The following is a 14,014-nucleotide window of genomic DNA, read 5'->3' as shown; positions in this document are numbered from 1 at the left end:
CCTCCACTGGGCACCTCCCAGGGCTCTATCCCTAGTTGTCCAAATCCTGCTGCTGGGGCTGCTTTACTCCCAGGGGCTGCTTTCTCTCTCTTCTGGCCTCCTGCCAGGCTTCACCCCCTCAGGGGAGGAGCCCAAGGTCACCCCACTGGCCCCATGGAGTGACTGCAGAGTTCCTCACTCTCTAGTGCCCCAGCCCCTTTCCACTCTCACCTTCCTGCCTGTGTGAGCCTAGGCCAGCTCCAGGTGCAGCCAGATAACTGGCCTAGCATACCTTCATTAACCCTTTCAGGGGCAGTGTGGGGTACATGCCCGATCAGCGCAACCATAAAGGCTAGAGACTTGCTTTTAACACCAGCGCCCCCCAAAAAAACTCTAGCTGGGTCCGCCCAGTGACATGGTATTTCCAGTTGTGTGGAAATATTCCTGGCTCACACACAGTGCTATCAAGCATCTGGTGTATTACTATAAATAACACTGTAAGCTGGGCTGCATGGAGCTGTGCAGCACCTGGTCCAGGAACAGTGTCTGGGGTGCACTGGAGAGGGGAGTGGGGGGAAAAGGGAGGAGTGAGCTGTCAGCTCAGGGCCCAGCTGCAGGCACAAGAGCAAACAACACTCTAGCACTGGGAGAGAAGCAGATGGGAAGGGGACAGTGGGGGTGCATGGTGGTCGGGCCCACCCTGCAGCCCAGGAGTAAGCCCTTCATTTCTGTAGAATTTAAGCATCTAATGGGTGGTGGGGGGGGGGACCAGCAAATAGCATTTCCAGTTTATCTGATTGCAAAAAAACCATCCCTGTGTTACACTAACACACAGCTGCCTCCTGGAGTTTGTGGATAGTCTTAAATGAGAACTCTGAGAGGAGGGAATCACCCCATTCATCTCAATGGGGTTTTAACACTGAAGCTAGAAGATAACAATTTCAATCACATTGGCTATTTTACAGCCCTCTTTTTAGCAAAAGTATCAAGCTAATGTGCCTCTCCATCATTGCTGGAAGGAGTCTGTGTGTGCCGAGAGCACTGGGGGCATTTTACACACTGGACTAAACAACCTGAGCCTTAGAAAGTGAAAACCAGCGTAGTGAGTAGCTGTATTTTCCTTTAAGAAAAGGAGTACTTGTGGCACCTTAGAGACTAACCAATTTATTTGAGCATGAGCTCACGAAAGCTCATGCTCAAATAAATTGGTTAGTCTCTAAGGTGCCACAAGTACTCCTTTTCTTTTTGCAAATACAGACTAACACAGCTGTTACTCTGAAACCTGTATTTTCCTTTGAGTGCACTTCCTCCAGCAACCAGCAGTTCCTGGGAATTCATGGCCCTGCAGCCTCATCTGGCTTTGTTTGTGGGATGTGGTGAGTGAGTAGGGTTGGGTCAGGCCACAATTTGATTATGGTGACAAGAGTTTAAGGTCTAGCCTCTTGGGCTGAGCAGCTCCCTATAAGCTGGGCACTATGTGGGGCCAGCACCAGGTGACATATCTGTCAGCAAGTCAAAGGGGACACGCACGGGGTCGGCGCTAGGGATCAGCATCTGTCAGGGAATCAGATGGGACGTGCCTGGGGCTGGCACTGGGGGACAGTGTCCATTGTTGAATTGGAGGGGATGCGTGCAGGGCTGGCACTACAGGGTGGTGTCTGTCAATGAGTTGGAGGGGACACATAGGAGGACAGCACTAGGAGATGGTGTCTGTCAGTGAGGCAGAGCAGACATGTGTAGACCAGTAGTTAGGCAGCCCATCCGTTGGTGAGTCAGAGAGGACAAGCACAGGGCCAGTGGTAGGCGACCCATCTATCGCTGAGTCAGAGGCAACGCATGTGGAGTCGGCACTAGGTGACCCGTCGGTCGATGAGTCTGTTAGTGAGTTGGAGGGGACACATGGTGCTGGCACTAGGCTACCCGTCCGTGAGTGAGGTGTGGGGGCGGGTGCTGGAAATATCAAGTGAATCATAGAATCATAGAATATCAGGGGTGGAAGGGACCCCAGAAGGTCATCTAGTCCAACCCCCTGCTCGAAGCAGGACCAATTCCCAGTTAAATCATCCCAGCCAGGGCTTTGTCAAGCCTGACCTTAAAAACCTCTAAGGAAGGAGATTCTACCACCTCCCTAGGTAACGCATTCCAGTGTTTCACCACCCTCTTAGTGAAAAAGTTTTTCCTAATATCCAATCTAAACCTCCCCCATTGCAACTTGAGACCATTACTCCTCGTTCTGTCATCTGCTACCATTGAGAACAGTCTAGAGCCATCCTCTTTGGAACCCCCTTTCAGGTAGTTGAAAGCAGCTATCAAATCCCCCCTCATTCTTCTCTTCTGCAGACTAAACAATCCCAGCTCCCTCAGCCTCTCTTCATAAGTCATGTGCTCTAGACCCCTAATCATTTTTGTTGCCCTTCGCTGGACTCTCTCCAATTTATCCACATCCTTCTTGTAGTGTGGGGCCCAAAACTGGACACAGTACTCCAGATGAGGCCTCACCAGTGTCGAATAGAGGGGAACGATCACATCCCTCGATCTGCTCGCTATGCCCCTACTTATACATCCCAAAATGCCATTGGCCTTCTTGGCAACAAGGGCACACTGTTGACTCATATCCAGCTTCTCGTCCACTGTCACCCCTAGGTCCTTTTCCGCAGAACTGCTGCCTAGCCATTCGGTCCCTAGTCTGTAGCGGTGCATTGGATTCTTCCATCCTAAGTGCAGGACCCTGCACTTATCCTTATTGAACCTCATCAGATTTCTTTTGGCCCAATCCTCCAATTTGTCTAGGTCCTTCTGTATCCTATCCCTCCCCTCCAGCGTATCTACCACTCCTCCCAGTTTAGTATCATCTGCAAATTTGCTGAGAGTGCAATCCACACCATCCTCCAGATCATTTATGAAGATATTGAACAAAACCGGCCCCAGGACCGACCCCTGGGGCACTCCACTTGACACCGGCTGCCAACTAGACATGGAGCCATTGATCACTACCCGTTGAGCCCGACAATCTAGCCAGCTTTCTACCCACCTTATAGTGCATTCATCTAGCCCATACTTCCTTAACTTGCTGACAAGAATACTGTGGGAGACCGTGTCAAAAGCTTTGCTAAAGTCAAGAAACAATACATCCACTGCTTTCCCTTCATCCACAGAACCAGTAATCTCATCATAAAAGGCGATTAGATTAGTCAGGCATGACCTTCCCTTGGTGAATCCATGCTGACTGTTCCTGATCACTTTCCTCTCGTGTAAGTGCTTCAGGATTGATTCTTTGAGGACCTGCTCCATGATTTTTCCAGGGACTGAGGTGAGGCTGACTGGCCTGTAGTTCCCAGGATCCTCCTTCTTCCCTTTTTTAAAGATTGGCACTACATTAGCCTTTTTCCAGTCATCCGGGACTTCCCCCGTTCGCCACGAGTTTTCAAAGATAATGGCCAAGGGCTCTGCAATCACAGCCGCCAATTCCTTCAGCACTCTCGGATGTAACTCGTCCGGCCCCATGGACTTGTGCACGTCCAGCTTTTCTAAATAGTCCCTAACCACCTCTATCTCCACAGAGGGCTGGCCATCTCTTCCCCATTCTGTGATGCCCAGCGCAGCAGTCTGGGAGCTGACCTTGTTAGTGAAAACAGAGGCAAAAAAAGCATTGAGTACATTAGCTTTTTCCACATCCTCTGTCACTAGGTTGCCTCCCTCATTCAGTAAGGGGCCCACACTTTCCTTGGCTTTCTTCTTGTTGCCAACATACCTGAAGAAACCCTTCTTGTTACTCTTGACATCTCTTGCTAGCTGCAGCTCCAGGTGCGATTTGGCCCTCCTGATATCTTTCCTACATGCCCGAGCAATATTTTTATACTCTTCCCTGGTCATATGTCCAACCTTCCACTTCTTGTAAGCTTCTTTTTTATGTTTAAGATCCGCTAGGATTTCACCATTAAGCCAAGCTGGTCGCTTGCCATGTTTACTATTCTTTCGACTCATCGGGATGGTTTGTCCCTGTAACCTCAACAGGGATTCCTTGAAATACAGCCAGCTCTCCTGGACTCCCTTCCCCTTCATGTTAGTCCCCCAGGGGATCCTGGCCATCTGTTCCCTGAGGGAGTCGAAGTCTGCTTTCCTGAAGTCCAGGGTCCGTATCCTGCTGCTTACCTTTCTTCCCTGCGTCAGGATCCTGAACTCAACCAACTCATGGTCACTGCCTCCCAGATTCCCATCCACTTTTGCTTCCCCCACTAATTCTACCCGGTTTGTGAGCAGCAGGTCAAGAAAAGCGCCCCCCCTAGTTGGCTCCCCTAGCACTTGCGCCAGGAAATTGTCCCCTACGCTTTCCAAAAACTTCCTGGATTGTCTATGCACCGCTGTATTGCTCTCCCAGCAGATATCAGGAAAATTAAAGTCACCCATGAGAATCAGGGCATGCGATCTAGTAGCTTCCGTGAGTTGCCGGAAGAAAGCCTCATCCACCTCATCCCCCTGGTCCGGTGGTCTATAGCAGACTCCCACCACTACATCACTCTTGTTGCACACACTTCTAAACTTAATCCAGAGACACTCAGGTTTTTCCACAGTTTTGTACCGGAGCTCTGAGCAGTCATACTGCTCCCTTACATACAGTGCTACTCCCCCACCTTTTCTGCCCTGCCTGTCCTTCCTGAACAGTTTATAACCATCCATGACTGTACTCCAGTCATGTGAGTTATCCCACCAAGTCTCTGTTATTCCAATCACGTCATAGTCCCTAACTATGGGGAAAGCAGCTGGAGAAAGCCTTGGCAGGAGTTGGCGCTCACTGGAAGTAAAGACGGGTCAGGCAGGAGTTTCAATGCCAGTAGCAATGGGGAAATGGAAAGTGACTGACTAGCGTCAGTGAGAGGCTGGGCGGGGGTGGTGGAACGCAGGGTGTCAAGAGCTAGAGAAGGAAAGTAGGGCCGGAGGACTAAGAGCCCAGGCCCCAGAGAGGAGGGGAAGTGAGAGTGGAGGGTGGGGCAGTGAGTAGGGAGGGGATGCCCAGCGAGGTCTGCTGCTATAATGCTGCCTTGGCCTGCCCTGCCTTCCTCAGAGACGGCCTGTTTCCATGGTGAGAGGAGGAAGGATGTGGTACTTCCCAATGTCTCATTCACTCTGTGCAGAACTGTTGCAAGGGCCTGCTACGTCAGACTGGAGGAACAGAGCGCCCCAGAGGTAGCAGGGGAGTCTAGCACATGCAGGGGTGGGTTGTCATTCCTGGGCCAGGACAGCAGTGGGGGGACACATATTTCCAAGGGCTGCTGATTGCACAAGGCTTGTAACCTCCCATGCCATGTGGAAACCAAACCCTCATTCAGCCCTTCACAGACACCCCTGAGCCCACCGCATGTCCTCAATATATCACCTCCAAAGTGGGGCGATGCCCACATTCAGCTGGCTGAGGTCACCACGGTTAGTGGCTTCCTCTTCCTCATCCTCTCCCTGGCAGAGCTGCCCACTCTCACAATGTTGGGGGAGGACAGATTTGGGTTCTCATTAGCTCCTGATTTGTTGTCTTCAAACTTGTGAAATGTTGCCCTTATCCAAAATGGCCGCCTTCTTCTATTCCTCTCAATGGGACTGAAGCCAAGCTCCCCTCAGCCAAGATAGCTGCCGTTTCCTTACCGTCTTTGCCGATGACAGAGAGGCTCCTACAGGGGTTACAGGGAGGAGGTGGATGTAGTGGGTATTCTACCAAGCTCTGCCCATACAATAAGCCCCACCCACTCACGATGCCAGAATGAGACGCTGCTCTCAGACGCTACCAAAAGGTTATAATGTGAGCTCTCTGCACTCCATGGGACCCTTGTGCTGGGCTCCCTTGTGGCAGGAGGAAACAAGAAGTGGTGGTATCTCCCAACCCAAGTGGGGGAGGGATAGCTCAGTGGTTTGAGCATTGGCCTGCTAAACCCAGGGTTGTGAGCCCAATCCTTAAGGGGACCATTTAGGGATCTGGGGCAAAAATTAGGGATTGGTTCTGCTTTGAGAAGGGGGTTGGACTAGATGATCTCCTGAGGTCCCTTCCAACCCTGATATTCTATGATCTATGAACCCCACCTGCTCCTAGAGCCAGAATGAGCTATCATGCTGCACAAGTCTCCATACTGGACTGGCTGCTCTCCTTGCATGGGCACTGAAATAGTTCAGTGTTGACGCTGACATCTGACTTAGCACCCGCTGAAATAAGTGGGTCAGATCATACTTCAGAGCTACTGTCTCAGGCTCTCTGCAGACTCCGGCAGACATGGCTGCATTGGTTTTGTTCAGGTCAATTTTTATGTCACAACCATAATTGCTAGAAAGGCACTGTTGTTTAAATTGAAAGCTGAGACTCTGAAGAACAAGAGGGAAGACTGGGGAAGATGGACACACTGCAGTACTATGAACCAGCCTAATGCTAGCCCTGGACTTCCCCTAGTAAAGATGGCCACTATCCCCCATTGTTTCCAATGGAGCTGAAGCCAGGCTGCCCTCAGAGAAGATGGTAGACCCTCAACGAGGGCCAGACAGGAGATATAAAAATATGGAGGTGCCAGGAATGAGCCTGTGATTGCAGCCAGGAAGGGGGAATGCATTAAGAAATTGGAGGTGTGGGGAGTAGGAGGAAGACTGAGGGAGATTACACCTTGGTGGGGGTGCGGTTCCTGGGGAGGTTGGTTGGGGTTTGGGGTTCCTGGGAAGCATAGTCGGAGTCAGGGTGCCCGGGGAGATTAGATACAGGTGGGGCTCCTGGGGAGGTTAATTGGCTGGTTGGGTTCCTGGGGAAGATACTTAGGGGGTGGGTTCCTAGGGCAATTAGATATGTGCTGGGTTCCTGGAGAAGTTTATCAGGGCCAGGTTCCTGTGGAGCAGGGGTTCTCAAACTGGGGGTCAGGACCCCTCAGGGAGTCACGAGGTTATTACATGGGGGGTCGCAAGCGGTCAGCCTCCACTCTAAACCCCGCTTTGCCTCCAGTATTTATAATCCTGTTAAATATATAAACAAGTGTTTTTAATTTATAAGGGGGGGGGGTTGCACTCAGAGGCTTGCTGTGTGAAAGGGGTCACCAGTACAATAGTTTGAGAACCACTGCTGTGGAGGTTAGATAGAGGACAGGTTCCTGGGGAAGTTAATTGGGGGAGGGTTTCTGGGGAGGTTAGTCAGGGTTTGGGGTTCCTGGGAAGTGCAGTTCGGGGCAGTGTGTCTGGGGAGATTAGGTAGGGGACAGGTTCCTGGGGAAGTTAATCGGGGGCAGGTTCCTGGGAAGGTTAATCCTGGAGTTAGCTGTGGTGTATTGAGGACTGTGTTGGAATTTCAAATGATCACTTTAAGAGTGGAGGTTTTCTTGCTATTGCTTGTAGTCTAATGGGCTCTCTAGGGAAGCCTGTGATCAGAGTCACTCTGGAAAAAGCCAGCTTAGAACAAGGTGGGGTAAGTAGTGCCTCCTGCCTTAGGGAGCATCCTGGTTTCTTTCTCTCTGGTTTTGATTACTGTGTGAGATCCTTCTGGCATCTAAGAGTAAAAGTAGTGCTACACTGCACCCTTCCAGCAGGAGTATTTAATGTCTTTATCTAACTTCTCTGTGTGTAGGTCATGAACAACACTGGGGAGGTGTGTACTGGGGAAAATCCTTTGTATCACTCTAATGGCTTGTGGCGATGCTTGTAGCCGCCCCTTATGGAGATGGGTCTGGTGCTGTGTATGTGCTCTAGGCAGGCCCTGGAGCCAATATGAAAGGCCTGTGCTGGCTGCACAACAGGCCCCCTGGCCTGTCCTCATGACCGGCCTAGCATGGCCACTGCACCCCGTGGGACTCTGCTGCTTGACCCTGAAGTGTTGGGGGAGGGGTCCAGGTGCCTATCAATGGCCAGAGCCAGGAGTCCGGTCTCCTTCAGCCTCCTCTTGCCTAAGGTTGCTCAGTGCTAGTAGCTGGTGTTGAGTGCTTGCTGGAGCCAGTCCTTGCAGGCTGCCAGAGGAAGTGGTTAGCAGCACGTGATCAGCTCAGCCTAGAATTGCTTGAACCACAAACACCTTGAAGGGCTTTGATCCATGAGCTAAAACCCTGGTGATGTTTCTGTACAAGTTTCTCACCAGCCTGAGAGCGGAGCAGCTATTGCTCTCTGCAGACGCAGCCCAGCCTTTCAGCACCCTCACAGGAAGGAAATGACAAGTGCCATCACCCCCACCCATAAATGCACAAGCAGGGGGTTTTACACCCCTGTACTCAGTGCTGGGCCGGAGCCACATTCCAATGCACTCTTGCCAGGATCGTTCCAGGACTGGACTCTGCTCTCACTCACCCTGCAAACCCAGGGGATCTCCGTGGACATCAGCGACATTAGGCAGCTGAAGTTGGCCCCCCCAGCCTTGAAATGTGGCAGTGCCTACAGTGCAATGCACTAGTGCTGGGATCTGCTAACTCCCAGCTCCAACTCGTTGTACGATTCACCTTCCCAGCTCATCTGGTGCCAGTGGCCACCTCCGACCAGCAAGTGAAGGCAAACTCCACAATCTAGGGCCCCAGCAGCAGGATTCATCCTCCTGCATCACTGTCACTGTGGGATCCCAATGCCAGGTCACTGGCCCCTGGAGCAAGAAGCCAAGCATCGGATTTTCACCCCGCACTGTTGTCAGTTCTGATCTCTTCAGCCCCATGCAGGTCTTGGAAAATGAAAGTGAGCTCAGAGAAGAGCAACCCCAGTGATCAGGTGGGGTTGGGAAATCGGGAGTGGTGGCCAAGGAGACACACAGTGCAGCTGAGTGCTACCTGATGGGGAAGGGAAGGGTGGGGGAGGGGGATCTAGGGAGATGCGCGGAGAGCAGCTAAGTAGACGCAATGGAGAGACACAAGCAGAGGAAACGTAGGCTGAATATCAGGAACATTTTGCTGGCACTGGAATAGTGTCGTTCCCCCAGAGAGGTGATGGGGGCCATGGCTTACCACTAAGCAGTCTAGGCTGGACCAAACTCTCGACATTCCTGCAGCGCCCAGGAAGTGGGATGAGTGGCACCAAGGGCCGAGAGGACTTTGCCATTTCTAATTCCTGTAGCTCCACAATACACTGCCAGCCCCAGACATGGTACAGGGTCTCTGTCCAGACTAGTCACCCTCCCACCCACCATCATGGGGGAGGTCTGCTCTCAGCACAGTCCTTCTGGGGGGGGCGCAGGCTGGCGCTGTCCACCCTATCAGGGCCTGATGAGAGACCATCCCTCTGTGGAACTGGCTGGATCAGTCAGCTCTGCCAGCATCTAGTGTCTGGGCCATGAACCAGAAGGCAGCATGGAGCTGCTCAGAGCTGGGACCTGGGGGAGGGGAGAGACTGAGAGAGCCTGCACCTGGTGGGCTCGTCACAGCTGAGCTGTGGGCCGCCCTTTGCTGGAGTGGGCAAGGGCGCTTCTCACACTCACCTTCTTCTTCTGCGCCTGCTCCTTGTCGCTGGCGTTGGATGGCTTGCGGCGCAGCATGGTGCTCTCTCCAGAAAGGCTGGCACACAACAAGCAAGGGGAAGGCTGAGCCCAGGAGCACAGCACCCGGCGTGTCGCTTACTGCACCCGCAGCCGAGGTAGACACTGGGAAATACACAGGAAGCCGTGGCGTCACATGAGTTGCACTTACGGCAATTGCTGCTCCGGGGCAGCTGGTGCTGGGGGAGGAAGAAGGAAGTAGCTGGGGAACAGTCTCCCTGCCATGGAACCCGGTGTCCTGTGTGCCAGGGAGGGCACTGCCCACGTGCCTGGACACAGAGGATCCTTTGCGTGCCCTCTCAGCAGACACTGCTAAAGATGTTCATGACCAGTGCATTCCCCACCACTGGCTGCACAGATCCCTCTGGGGGGTACCTCCCCTGAACTGGCTCCAAACTGGTTTATACATTTCTCCAGAGGGGCTGGAGGTAGCCTTCACGCAGTGCATTCCTGGTATTGTCCACATGAGCACCAGGCAGTTGAATTCTGTCCACAACCATTGCTTGGGTTCTTGCAGGGTTTAACCTTAGTCACCTTTCAGCCTGTGAAACAATAACCACCTGCCTCACAGCTATAGAACATTCATAGACATGAATGCAGATAATCCCCCCCGTGTTCTGCACAGTGCCGTTTTGGCCATCCCCAGTGTGCGGCTCTGTTCCTTGCACAGTTGGAGTGCCTCCTGCACACACTCCTCTAGGGCCACTGTGCATGGAAGGGGCAGTGATTCAGAGCACGTGTCCTGCCTTGCAGTCATCCTGCCCTCAGGACTCCTGCAGTGGTCTCATCCATGCCAAGAGTGGGGCAGCTGGTGTAAGGTCTAGCACCCAGGCCTGCAGAGCTGCCAGGCAGCAGACACTCAGCAGCAGCTGTAGCCAATTTGCACTCCACTGCTGTGGACACAGACATGGGAAATCCCGCCTCAAGGAGTCTGACAGGCAGCAGCCTCATGGCTCCTGATTGGCTCCCTGCCCTATATAAATCCCAGGGGCAATCCAGAAAGTGTCCCAGGAAACTGTGTGGCTCATAGGTGCCCACTCCATGGGTGCTCTGGGGCTGGAGCACCCACAGAAAAAAAATAGTGGGTGCTCAGCACCTACCAGCCACCCACCAATCAGCTGTTCGGAGGGCCCTGAGGATCAGTTGTTTGGCAGTGTGGGAGAGAAGGGGTGGAGTAGGGGTGGGAAGAGGCGGAGCAAGGGTGGGCTCTGGAGGGGAGGGGGGAGTGGAGGCGGGGCCTCAGGGTGGAGCAGAGGTGGAGCACCCACCGGAAAAATGAAAGTTGGTGTCTGTGGTGTGGATCTCCTCTTACGCTGCCTACTTTTAGTGACTAGTCTCCGACACAGTGCACTGAAGCAGCCCAGCTCTACCAGTTCCAGTGGGGACTACACAAGGAGATTAAGCTCGTGTGGAGGCCCTGACCCACCTAGATGCCTTTGTCTACCTTGTCATATGCATTTGACAATAGGCTTAGTGAACAATGCGAGGAAAGTAAGGGGTCTGTGTTACCACCTGGCCAGTGCCCCTCAATACTTGTCTTCAACCCAGACCTCAAACCCATGTAGCCAGATAGAGCCCGCCGCCATGTGGCCCCATGGGCTGTGTTTCTACTGTGTAGGGTCCGGCCATACTCTTGCCAACTGGCCACCTCTAGCACAGGAGCTCTGGCACAGGAAATCACCATGCCCAGGCCCGGTACAGGAGGTTGGCCTGGGTGAGCCCCAAGATAATGCCCCCCTAATCCTCACCAAGGCATGCCATGTATGGTGAGCACTTCCTGCACCTTCAAGTCCTGGTCTGACTGCATGTTCCGGGGAGCCTTGCTGAATTGCCCCACAGTGGGCACTGGTAGATTCTGGGGCAGTGGACAACTTCATAGATGCCGATATGGCCCAAGCCCTGGTATTCTGGTTCAACCAAAGATTGTCCCCAAACTAATGGAGACTGTAGATAGCTCTCTCCTGTCATCAGTGCCAGTTACACAGGAAATGGTTCCTCTGGGAGTTGCTGTTCAGGACCATCAGGAGGTCCTTCAGTTCGGAATGATCTGCTCACCACACTTCCCCAAAATCATTGGCATTTCATGACTGGTGACTGATGATCCACACATCCTTTGGCATGAGCATGAGGTTAGCTTCTGCTCCAAGTTCTGCCAGCAAGTCTGCCTACTTGCACTGTCTGATGAACCCGAGAACCAAGATACGCCCCCGTGGTCCTGGCCATGGGTCAGGTGGGCAGTCACTAGACTTGACTCCAGCACTTCTCCCTCCAGTACAGAGAGTACAGTGATATCGTTAAAAAGAAGAATGCTGAGACTCTATCACCACACCATGATTATGACTGCCCAACTGAGCTGCAACAAGGGGCCAGGGTGCTGTTTGGCCATATGTGTTGTTTGGCCATATTTGGCAAAGTTAGAACCAGAGCTGGTAGCCCTGCGTTCCTATCCCAGGAGAATCTGCCCAAGGGTTTCATACGGCCATCTGCCTCTCCTGCTGGGGCCCCAGTTCTGTTCATTAAAATAGAAAGATGGAATCTTGTGCCTATGTGCATGGATTACTGGGCCCTCAATGAGGTTAGCATCAGGAATCAACACCCATTTCCACTAATCCTGGAGCTACTGGACTGTGTATGATTGGCCTAGGTATTCACAAAACTCGACATGCAGGGGCCCTACAATCTGGTTCAGATCTGAGCTGGGGACAAGTGGAAGATGGCTTTTCAAACCTGGTACAGCCACAACCAATACCTGGTAATGCCATTAGGCCTTACAATGATACCTGCAACATTCCAGCATTTTGCGAATGAGGTCTTCTATAGCATCCTAGACCAGTACAGTCTACCTGTAATATCCTCATCTTTTCTGAGGATCCCAAACAACATACTCAGCATGTCCGGTTGGTCTTAGAATGGCTCTGTCAACATGGCCTGTAGGCAAAGCTGGAAAAGCACAGCTTTGACCAGTGTCCATCATGTTCCTGGGCTATATCCTGTCCCCCGATGGCCTCTGAATGGACCCCAAGAAGGTGGAAGCGATACTGACCTCGGTGTCCCCCCAAAACATCAAGGAGCTACAATGCTTCCTGGGGTTTGCTAATTTTTATAGACACTTCATCTCAGGGTTGTCAGGCCAAATCTCCCCATTTACAGAGCTTCTCTGCAAAAACGCCACCTTCACCTGGTCTCCGGAGGCCCAATAAACATTCAGCCAGCTCAAGATGACCTTTACCAGTGCCCAAATCCTGGTCCATCTTGACCCAGCACGACCTTTCATTGTCGAGACCGATGCTGCCAATGTGGCAATTGCGGCCATACTCTCTCAAAGGCATGGTTCTCAACAGCACCTCCACCCTTGTGCCTACTATTCACAGACGTTCACTCCAGTTGAACAGAATTATGAAATTCTAAATAAGGAGCTTCTAGCCATCAAAGTGGCCTTTAAAGAGTGATGCCACTATCTGGAGGTCCAGGATGGCTTGCTCTGTGTCAAAGGCCCCTTGTATGTTCTGCCAGGACCCCCACAGTTAGAGATACTACAGCTCTGTCATGACTCACCATTAGCAGGCCATCTGGGCACCTCAAGACCTTCTGTTTGGCCATCTGCTCCTTCTGGTGGCCCCAAATGCGCATGACCATGCACTCAGATGCTGATTCCTGTAAGACATGCACCTACACCAATAGACTGTGCTTGAAACCCCTGAGCACCCTAATGCATTCCAAAACCCAATCTAGACCCTGAATGGCCATTACCCTAGACTCCATAGACAAGCTTCCCATCTCTCACTGGCACATTCTAGTGCTCACTGTGGTTGACCAGTAGACAAAAATTGCTCAATTCATGCCCATTGCACACCTGCCCTGTGCGGAAGAAATGGCCCAGCTCCTGGTGACTCATGTCACCTATCTCCATGGACTCCCACAGCAAGTCACAACTGATTGGAGTTCACAGTTTGTGTTGCAGTTTTGGCATGAACCCTATGATTGTTTGGGGTCTGGACTTACACATCCATCGCACATCACCCACAAACTGACGGTTGGTCGGAACGAGCAAATCAAGTGTTACAACAGTACTTGTGCTGCTTCAAGAATTTCCACCAGGACAACTGGTCGAGCCTCCTACCCCAAGCAGAGTTTGCTTACAACACCAACCACATCCTCCCTGGGCAGTCTGTTCTATGAAACCTGTGGCTTCCACCCAGCCATACTTGTCATTTCCACCAATCCCATGGCTGCTAATTGGGAGCAGCAGATCCACGAAGTCCAAGAAGAACTCAAGCCCCATTTGGACAAGGATAAGGAGGACTACACATGGTGTGCCAACTGCTGGTGCCAGGAAGGCCTGGCATTCACCATCTGGCAAAAAGTGTGGCTTTCAGCCCAAAACCTTTACACCAACTGCCCATATTGTAAACTGGACTACTTATACCTTGGCCATATTCCATCAGTTCGGTAATCAACCCAGTGACCAGAAAGCTTTGGTTAACCAGATTCCTCAAAATACACCCAGTGTTTCACGTACCCTTGCTAAAACCCTACATCAATGGCCCCTTAGCTCACTGGGCTCAACCACTGCCTCTT

At 52.2% G+C, this 14,014-nt stretch overlaps 1 protein-coding gene across 1 annotated transcript in view; it reads right to left on the bottom strand.

The window, feature by feature from the left end:
• SASH3 (SAM and SH3 domain containing 3) overlaps window positions 1-9,505 on the bottom strand; it is a 32,742-nt gene extending 23,237 nt beyond the window's left edge. The window contains exon 1 of the mRNA XM_074964349.1: window positions 9,380-9,505. Coding sequence (XP_074820450.1) covers window positions 9,380-9,436 — 57 coding nt within the window. The 5' untranslated portion in view covers window positions 9,437-9,505. The remainder of the gene's footprint in view (window positions 1-9,379) is intronic.
• Between the last annotated feature and the right edge of the window lie 4,509 nt (window positions 9,506-14,014).

The sequence above is a fragment of the Natator depressus genome, chromosome 9, assembly GCF_965152275.1.
Source record: "Natator depressus isolate rNatDep1 chromosome 9, rNatDep2.hap1, whole genome shotgun sequence".
Taxonomy (NCBI): Eukaryota; Metazoa; Chordata; order Testudines; family Cheloniidae; genus Natator; species Natator depressus.
This window is presented reverse-complemented; position numbering and strand designations above follow the sequence as displayed.